General features: G+C 43.8%; 1 protein-coding gene across 1 annotated transcript in view; it reads right to left on the bottom strand.

The window, feature by feature from the left end:
* Positions 1–10,000, bottom strand: part of LOC135101693 (putative uncharacterized protein DDB_G0291608) — a 132,158-nt gene that overhangs the window by 90,820 nt on the left and 31,338 nt on the right. Inside the window, exon 4 of the mRNA XM_064006016.1 lies at positions 7,850–7,999. Within this exon, the coding sequence (XP_063862086.1) occupies positions 7,850–7,999 (150 nt within the window). The remainder of the gene's footprint in view (positions 1–7,849; positions 8,000–10,000) is intronic.

Raw genomic sequence — 10,000 nt, 5'->3', positions numbered from 1 at the left:
GAAACTTATGGGACACCCTGTATTAGGAAGAATGGACATTGAAAACGCAGCATATTTTAACACTGACCTTGAGAGAGAGAGAGAGAGAGAGAGAGAGAGAGAGAGAGAGAGAGAGAGAGAGAGAGAGAGAGAGAGAGAGAGAGAGGTGGAGTTTTTATAAATTTCTTTATGTTATTAAGGTTGGTGTGGGCTCAGCTATTACCTTTCTACAAGAAGTTATTGTTCTTTTACTTAAATTGGACAAAAACATGATTGTAACTTTTTCGTATTACTTTTGTTTTTGTCAATAAACAACTACTGCTACTGTGTGTGTGTGTGTGTGTGTGTGTGTGTGTGTGTGTGTGTGTGTGTGTGTGTGTGTGTGTGTGATTGGAAGATGATGTCAACTGTATGGGAGGTGGTGTTGGCAGCGCTGGGGATGTATGGTATAGGGTGTAGGGGGAGTGTGGTGGTGGCGGCGGTGTTGTGGTGTAAAGAGGAGTGGATGTTGTTAGAGAATGGCGCGTGACTGCGTGCACACATGAGAGTTGTGTTGCATAATGCATGGCTTCAAAGTGTATTGATTTCGTCAGCGTGTGCGTATGTATGTGTGTGTGTGTGTGTGTGTGTGTGTGTGTGTGTGTGTGTGTGTGTGTGTGTGTGTGTGTGTGTGTGTGTACTGTAGACGGCTGGGCTTTGTACGTATGTCTTATTTTTTCTATATGTATACCAGCATTAAGTTGTCTTTTCTTCTGCTGCTTGACGGTTTTGTATGAAACACACACACACACACACACACACACACACACACACACACACACACACACACACACACACACACACACACACACACACACACACACACACACACACACACACACACACACACTAATGCATACGCTTATATTAAATCCTTTCTTTTTTACTTTGAGGTTATATACGTACGTAAACGCAAATGCTTCAGCTGTGTAAGTGTGTGTGTGTGTGTGTGTGTGTGTGTGTGTGTGTGTGTGTGTGTGTGTGTGATGTGACGGCTATAACCATCATCACTATACCCCAACCTCCACCACCATACGCCAATCTCCACCACCTCCACCACCACCACCACCACCATCACCACCACCACCACAGCATCATCATCGTAAATGAGGAAAGTACATTTTTGTCTTAAGTAATGGACTACTACTCTTCACTTTTTTCACCATCGTGTGTGTGTGTGTGTGTGTGTGTGTGTGTGTGTTTTCATTTCCTTCCGGTGTATTGTGAACAGGTGTGTGTGAGATTTATCTAATTACACATTCTTTTTTCTTTCTCTCTCTCCATCGTGCTGCTGTTTTTTTTTTTTTTTTTTTTTTTTTTTTTCCTCCCATGCTGATACACCTTGATACTCCTGTGTGTAGCAGCGTGCGCGGTCTCAAGTGCTCATTTGTGTGTACTTTTATTTCCTCCCTGCTACGGATGCTGACTTGCTCTTCATATCCTTACCTATCCTTCCGCTCTTTTACTCTTTCTACTTTAATTTACTTGCCACTCATTCTGTTAAATTATACTTGGTTCCTCTCTCTCTCTCTCTCTCTCTCTCTCTCTCTCTCTCTCTCTCTCTCTCTCTCTCTCTCTCTCTCTCTCTCTCTCTCTCTCTCTCTCTGCCATTATTCATATCCCCATCTTTTGTTGTTGTTGTTGTTAATGCCTGTTCTAGTTTATGCCTTGTCTTTATTTACTCTCATTTTATTATTTTTTTCTCTCCTCGTCCAGCTGTAATGGACATAATTCCCGGCACTTTGTTGTGTATCTTTTTTGGTGTATGTGTTTTACTTGCTAGTTTTTCTTTCCTTTTTTTTTTTTCTTTACATTTATCCACGTGAGCTTGGTATTTTTTATTCAATTTTTATCATTACTTTTTTTTTCATCTATTCTGTACCTCACACACACACACACACACACACACACACACACACACACACACATTCTTCACTACACTCTACACCATTTCCTTGATACTTGACTTTGTTGTTGACGTGCTTCTGGCTTCATGTGTCTGGGAGCGGGCGTGGCTTTGAGCGTATTTATGGCTTGGCAGCGGCGTATGTGTGGCTTTGTGGCGGTGGAAGCCAGGCGTATCCCGGCACATCGCCTCTAATCCCTGTCTGTGAGGTGAGTGAGCGCGTTCAGTCATCAGGCCGGTGTGGGTTGAGCGCAGAGATAATGTTCAGATTCGCCCTGCCTTGCACCGCCTCTTGTTCTGTTTGTGTGCTTGTGTGGTGGGTGGCGTGGTGTGTTGTGTTGCGCTGTGTTGTTCCTGCCTTGTCTTTCTGTGTGTGTGTGTGTGTGTGTGTGTGTGTGTGTTGTGTCGAGAGATGATTTCTATTGTTAGTTCGCTATAAATAACTTGTGCAGATAATTTCTTGTTTACCTGAGTGGTACGCTTTTCTTCATATATATATATATATATATATATATGAAATATATATATATATATATATATATATATATATATATATATATATATATATATATATGTGTGTGTGTGAACCCGTGTGTGCTTTTGCCATGTGTTATTGTGTGTGTGTGTGTGCACGTGCATCATGAATACACTTCCCTATGTAAACTTTTTTGTTGGGAGATAGGGAATACGAGGAAGAGGAGAAGGAGGAGGAAGAGGAGGTGGAAAAGAAGAAGCAAGAAAAAGGGTAGGAGGTCGGAATGTGTGTGTGTGTGTGTGTGTGTGTGTGTGTGTGTGTGTGTGTGTGTGTGTGTCTATACATCCATGCAGCATCAACATAGACATTCTCCTGCGCCAATGATATATTTCAGACATCATCCTGGACTGGCTTGTTCTCCTTTCTCTGCCCTTTTTGTTCGCCTCTACTTTCTCGTTCTTCTGTTCCTTTTGCTCCGCGTTGTTCTTTTGTTCTATTCTTCTTTGTATACTTCTGTTGTGTTGTTTTCGTCTTGCCAAAAGAGGAGGAACTAAAGCTTGTTATTATTGGAAGACGAAGAGGAGGAGGAGGAGGAGGAGGAGGCAATGGGGCGTGTTACAATGCAGGTTTCTTTTCCTTTGACATGAATTTCAATATTGATGATCTCTCTCTCTCTCTCTCTCTCTCTCTCTCTCTCTCTCTCTCTCTCTCTCTCTCTCTCTCTCTCTCTCTCTCTCTCTCTCTCTCTCTCTCTCTCTCTCTCTAAAGCGTTCGTTTCTTTCCTTCCTTTACTTGATCCTCCTCTTCCTTCTTTTTTTTATTTTATTTCCTGTAAGAATATTTCATCCCTGCCTTGCATTATACTTGAAAAAATTGTTCAAACCATTACACACACACACACACACACACACACACACACACACAGAGAGAGAGAGAGAGAGAGAGAGAGAGAGAGAGAGAGAGAGAGAGAGAGAGAGAGAGAGAGAGAGAGAGAGAGAGAGAGAGAGAGGGAAGGTAAGTGGAGATTTCTTAGTGAATCCCTCTTTCCTGGATCACACCACCTGCCTTCCTCCTCCTCCTCCTCCTCCTCCTCCTCCTCCTCCTCCTCCTCCTCCTCCTCCTCCTCCTCCTCCTCCTCCTCCTCTCCTTCCTCTTTCCCTCCTCCTCTTTCTTTTCCTTGTAATTTTTTGCTTCCATTTATTTTTTCTCTTCCTTACTCTCTCTCTCTCTCTCTCTCTCTCTCTCTCTCTCTCTCTCTCTCTCTCTCTCTCTCTCTCTCTCTCTCTCTCTCTCTCTCTCTCTCTCTCTCTCTCTCTCTCTCTCTCTCTCTCTCATCGATATACACAATACAAATCTTAATCTTCTTATCATTCTACGTATATTATTAGTGTATATATATACCATAGACCTTTATCGTATGTACCTATAAAGTCTGTATAGCATTTACTCTTACAGCCTTCCAGTGTGTACGTATGTATGTATGTATGTATGTGTATGTATGTATGTACTAACCACTCCTTTGCTTCCCCATCCTCCTTCCCTTCCCCTCATGACCATTACAGGAACCAATTGAGGGGAGATCACAGGCCTTCCTCCCTCTAACCCACCTCCCTCCCCTCCCCTCCCATTTTCCCCCCTCCCTCTTAGTATATACTCTCCCTATACATTTAAAGGGAGGGGGTTTGATTTAAGGAGTTTTGGGGGAAGAGGGTTGTTCATCGCATCACACCCTTTAAGTAGTGAAAAAGGAACACTTCAAGGGTGCACTCCTCCTCCCCCTCCTTCTCCTGCCTCCCTCCCCTCTCCTCTGGCACCCCTCTAGCTCGAACACCTTTAATTACGAAACGATTACCTGAGATTCGGGTAGCAGGTGAAGGAAGGAAGGGGAGGGTGAGGGGAGAGGAGACGAGGGTAATTGCTCGGTTTTGGAAGAGGAAAAATAATCTTTCTTTTGGAGGGGGAATATTAAGGCAGTATGAGGGGAGGAGGAGGAGGAGGAGGAGGAAAGAGGAGGATTGTGGATGGTGGAGGAAAATTATTCCGTAGAAGGAAAGAGAATACCAGGAAAGTGAAGAGGAGGAAGAGGAAGAAGAAGGAAAAAATGTCTGTAAGTTAAAGAAATGTATTTTTTTTTCGACGAGTGTGTTGTGGTGATCAGAAAGGAGGAGGAGAGGAGGAGGTAAGACTGCGCGGAGAGAAGCTACGGGAGGAAGGGGTAAAATTAAGAATGATCAGGAGAAACTAAAGGTGGCTGAGAAAAAAAAAATGGAGGGGAGGAAAGAAAGTAAGGACAGGACGAAAGAAACTAAGGATGACAGGGAAGAAAGTCAGGGAAGGAGAGAGGAAAGAAAGTAAAAGTGGGAGGTAGAAAACTAAAGATAGGAGGAAAAAAGAAAGGAAGGAAGGAGGAAAGGAGGGAATAAATCAAAGACTGGGAGGAAAGAAACAAAGAATAGCAGGGAAGAAGGAAGGAAAGAAAGGAGGGAAGAAAGTAAGAACAGGAAAAGACAAAATAAGGGAAAGGACGGAAATCAGCGATACTGGTTGGAATGTAACACGAAAGGTAAGAGACGAAGAATGTGAAGAAATTAATGTTGAGAGGAAATGAACTCAAGATGATTGGGAAAAATGTAAGTAGTAGGAAAAAAAAATTAGTGTAGAAGGGAAGAAAGAGACTAATAATGGAAGGGAAGGAAGGAAAGACAGCAAGGAAGAAAGTAAGGGAATAGAGGAGGAATGTAAGAGTGGTTGTAAATAAAAAAAAAAAATTTAAAAAATTTAAAAAAATTAAAACGGGAAAAAATTGTTATTGCAGAAAAAAAAACATTAATATACTTAGAAAAAAATATATATATGTTTATATGTTTATTTTCAAAACAGATATTGAAAAAAAAAATAAAATATGGCGACAATAAAGACAATGAAAAGATGAGCAGCGGAATAAATAATACACAATAAACAATGCACACACACACACACACACACACACACACACACACACACACACACACACACACACACACACACACACACACACACACACACACTACAACAGCACAGTACAATACAATACAAATCCATTATAAACAAAAACACAACAATGACTAAACAAAAAAAAAAATAAAATAAAAAAAGGAAATAGAGAAAGGCACAGGGAAAAAAAATATTGTAAATGTGAAATGAATTAAATAATGAAATATTTGAATCATCCTTCATTGACGATACCTTTTTTTCCAAATTTTATCCATCTCTATATATTTCTTTTTTCCCCCTTTTTTTCCCCCTACATACATACACACACACATTTCCCCGCGTGTTTTCCATCATGCGTATTGGCGCTTCCCTCTCCTCACATTTTTCGCTTCACTTCCCCTCCTATTATTCCCCTCTTTTGCTTGCCCCTTTTCCCCTTCCCCTCTTCCCCTCTCTCCCCCTGAATCAAGTCAAACAATTAAAGGGATAAAGGGCGTAACTGGAGCCATTAATACGAGGGATAAGTTTGGGGGTTGTCCCTCGTTCCTCCCTTTCCCTCCCCTTCCCTTCCCCCTTCACTCTCTCTCTCTCTCTCTCTCTCTCTCTCTCTCTCTCTCTCTCTCTCTCTCTCTCTCTCTCTCTCTCTCTCTCTCATAGGCCAGGTAACGTGTCACCAATTACCTGTTCACGTGTCACGGTTCAATCAAGGTATGGGAGGCCCTCTCCTCTCACCTTTGTCTCCACCTGGCTGATAAAGGAGCATTTTTTTTTAACTCTCTCTCTCTCTCTCTCTCTCTCTCTCTCTCTCTCTCTCTCTCTCTCTCTCTCTCTCTCTCTCTCTCTCTCTCTCTCTCTCTCTCGTTGTTATTGACAGATGGTTTGTATGTACGTATGATTTTAGTCTGTCCCCTTTTACTCTGTCTCCCTCTTCGTGTGCTTATACTAATCCATTACTACTGACTGAGGAAGAAGAGGAGGAATTGAATTTATTGTCTATTATTTCCATTATAAACAGTAGTTGTTCTTGTGCAGTGCATGTAGGCCAGAGAGAGAGAGAGAGAGAGAGAGAGAGAGAGAGAGAGAGAGAGAGAGAGAGAGAGAGAGAGAGAGAGAGAGAGAGAGAATTTAAAGTAGAATTCAGATGAGGTGACAGTGTTATTACAATTTACATCAGTTACAACAAAGCTAACAAAACAGAAACGAATAAAAATCATACGCAAAATTTGTAAAAAAAATAAATAAATAAATAAATTTAAAACAATAACGTTGAATAATAAAATAAGTAGGAGAAAGAAGAAGAGAAAGTGAAAGAGGAAGAGGAAGAGAAAGAAGAGGAGGAGGAGAAGGGCAAGAAGTGGATGAAGTAGACGAGAAAAAAGAAAAAAAGAGAGAGAAAGACGTGGAGGACAACGTGGAAGAAGACGGAGAGTAAAAACGAGGACGGACACACACACAAACACACACACACACACACACACACACACACACACACACACACACACACACACACACACACACACACACACACACACACACACACACACACAAAGAAACAGAGAGAAGGGGAAAGGGAGGATGAATAAAGGGGAAAGGAGAAGAAATGAAATATATGATGAGGGCGAGGGAACAAGACGGAAATGAGAGGAAGATTAAGGAGTGCAAAGCTAAGAGGGAAAACGATAAAAAGAAATAGCGTAAGGGGGAGAATTACGAAGGAAGGAAGATAGGGAATAGGAAAAGAAAGGAGAATTACGAATAAATGGATGATGGAAGGAAGATAACTAGAAGACCAGAGAGAGAGAGAGAGAGAGAGTGTTAAGAAATGAGTTTGGGTGGAAGGGAAGGAGTGATGGGAAGAGGAGGAGGAGGAGGAGGAGGAGGAGGAAGAGGAGGCGAAAGGTTCCTCCACTAAATATGATGATGTGTCACCCCGCCGTAGTGTGGGGTAGCTTATTAGAAAAGTTTGGGCTTGTGGAATGCACGGGGAGGTGAAGAGTGGGGGCGGGGAGGCGGGGAGACAGAAGGGTGAAAGGGGATGGAAATACAAATGGTGAAAGAGAGAGAGAGAGAGAGAGAGAGAGAGAGAGAGAGAGAGAGAGAGAGAGAGAGAGAGAGAGAGAGAGAGAGAGGGTAAAAGGTGAGCGTTCTACTACTAACCCTTTTCTTTTTCCTATTGCAATCTTTCCCTTTGCTCTTCTCTTACACTCCTCCACCACACTCCATCAGTCCACCACCACCACTACCTCCTCCTCCTCTCATCTCCTCACTCCCTTCCTCGCCCTACCACCGCCACCTCCTCTTCCTCCTCCTCGTCCTCCTCCTCCTCCCTCATCTTCCCCCGTTCTAAGGAGGGGCGGAAGGAACAAAGGTAGTAAGCTTTTACTGTAATTATCAATTTAGCTGGTGGTGTGTGTTTGCCGCTGGGATGAGGGACAATAGCTCCAGCGAAATGAGGAACCGGCTGCCCCGCCCCTCACCCCACCTCCAGGAGACCAGCGCCCCCTCTGCCGCCCGCCCACCGCCCACCACAGGCCATAGAGTCGAGATTCTTACTAGTTTCTAAGCCTCTTTTGTGCCGTATTGCCTCTCTCAGCACTGGCCGCAGGGAGTTCATGGCCCGACGGGTACTGGGCGGCGCAGGAATTAATATACTCCAGGTTGATGCTTATGGCGAGGGCGGCCGTGAAAAGTGTGTGGCCTGGCGGATGCGTCCTTCTTGCCCCGAGGCGATTCTAATGAAGGCAGATATTTTGATCACAAAGGCTTGGCTGTTGCTGCTGCTGCTGCTACGTCCTCTCTCTCTCTCTCTCTCTCTCTCTCTCTCTCTCTCTCTCTCTCTCTCTCTCTCTCTCTCTCTCTCTCTCTCTCTCTCTCTCTCTCTCATCCCTGACTATTCATTCCTTTTCTGTCTCTCAATTTACCTGTTATCCACTCTCCTCATCTCCCTCCACATCCACGCGCCTCTCCTCCTCTCACCCATCACCACCACCACTGCCACCGCCACCGCCACCGCCCGTCGCGCTGCTGTGGGTCATCCGTTTATCGAAACTCGACTCATCCATCCACACGGTGTCTCAGGGGGAAGGGGAGCGCACCCAGGAGAGGAGGGGGACACTTTTAGGGGGAGGAAAGGCAATTCTAGGAAAAGGGAAGAGCCACAAGGGGGTAAGGGAGGGCTAAGGGAGAGGAGGAGGGGAGGGTAACGGGGGAGGGTGGTGACAAAGGAAATGTTGAAGAAGGGAAGCGAGCGAGGAGAGGTTAGAGACACGTAGGGAAAAAGAGATGGGGAAATGAAAGGAAAAGAAAGACGAGAAGTGAGTGGAGAGAAGAGAGGAAAGATGCTTAAGACTAAACACTGGAATTAGGTGTATGGAAGGAAAGAAAAGCGGTGAATTAGGGAGAGGTAAAGAGATAAGTGAGATGGAGGAGGAGGAGGAGGAAGAAAGGAGAAGGAGGAAGAAGAGAAGGGGGGATCAGAAGAGTTTCTGGTCGGCGGAGACGCTGTTTTTAAGGTAAACAAAAGGACTGTTGGCAAAAGGATCAAGATTTCTGAAGCAAAAGCATCCTGGAGGCCTTTTTTTTTTCTTTCCTCTTTGGTCGGAGGAATAAAGTCATCCAGTCCATTTTTTTCCAGCCTTCTTTTTGTTTCTGGAAAATCTTTAGTGAAGGTGGCTTTGCCGGGCCTCCCTCGCCTCGCTGGAAAGAAAGTGTGGCTGGAGAAATAAAATGTAGCGCTGAGGGAAGGAAAGGGAAAGTAAAGTCTGGTGGAGGAAAACATGGGTTAGTAGGCAGCGAGTGATGTGATTTTCCTCTGATGGAGAGAAAGATATAAAAGAAAAACCGTAGCTATCCGTAAAAAAGGAAAAAAAGTACATAGCGACTGAAAGAAATGGAGGGGAAGACAGCGTCGACAGTTACAGATATAGATGAAACACACATGTACTAAACTAAATGATAAACGAAGAGGAGATGGAGATGCGTAAAGAAAAAAAAATAGATAAATACAGAAAACAGCATAGACGGGTGAAATGTAGATGAAATAACGATGTATTAGGGTAAAGAGATAGACGGGGAGAAGATAGGAGAGGCGAAGAGAAGAAAAACGTGTAGGAGAAAGAGAGGAGCCAGATGGGGCGTGTTGGAACCACCTGTTGGCGTTGAGGAGGAGTTTTAAGGAAGTGAGGAACCAGCTGGGAATGTGACAGATGGTTCAAGGGTCACTGCGGAAGAGGAGGAGGAGGAGGAGGAGGAGGAGGAGGAGGAGGATAAGAAGAGGAATCGACGAGATGATACACGTCTCTATTTACAAAATCTTCTCCTTCGTGGAATTCATTTTGTTGTTGTTGTTGTTGTTGTTGTTGTTGTTGTTGTTGTTGTTGTTGTTGTTGTTGTTGTTGATGTTGTTACTACTACTACTACTACTACTACTACTACTACCACCATTGTTTTCTGTTACCTCTCTCTCTCTCTCTCTCTCTCTCTCTCTCTCTCTCTCTCTCTCTCTCTCTCTCTCTCTCTCTCTCTCTCTCTCTCTCTCTCTCTCTCTCTCATGACACATTAGTTACCCCTGCCTTAACCTACACGCACTCCGTTTTCTGTCTGGATTTACCACCTGAAATAGAAAACGG

Source organism: Scylla paramamosain, chromosome 6, assembly GCF_035594125.1.
Source record: "Scylla paramamosain isolate STU-SP2022 chromosome 6, ASM3559412v1, whole genome shotgun sequence".
Taxonomy (NCBI): Eukaryota; Metazoa; Arthropoda; class Malacostraca; order Decapoda; family Portunidae; genus Scylla; species Scylla paramamosain.
This window is presented reverse-complemented; position numbering and strand designations above follow the sequence as displayed.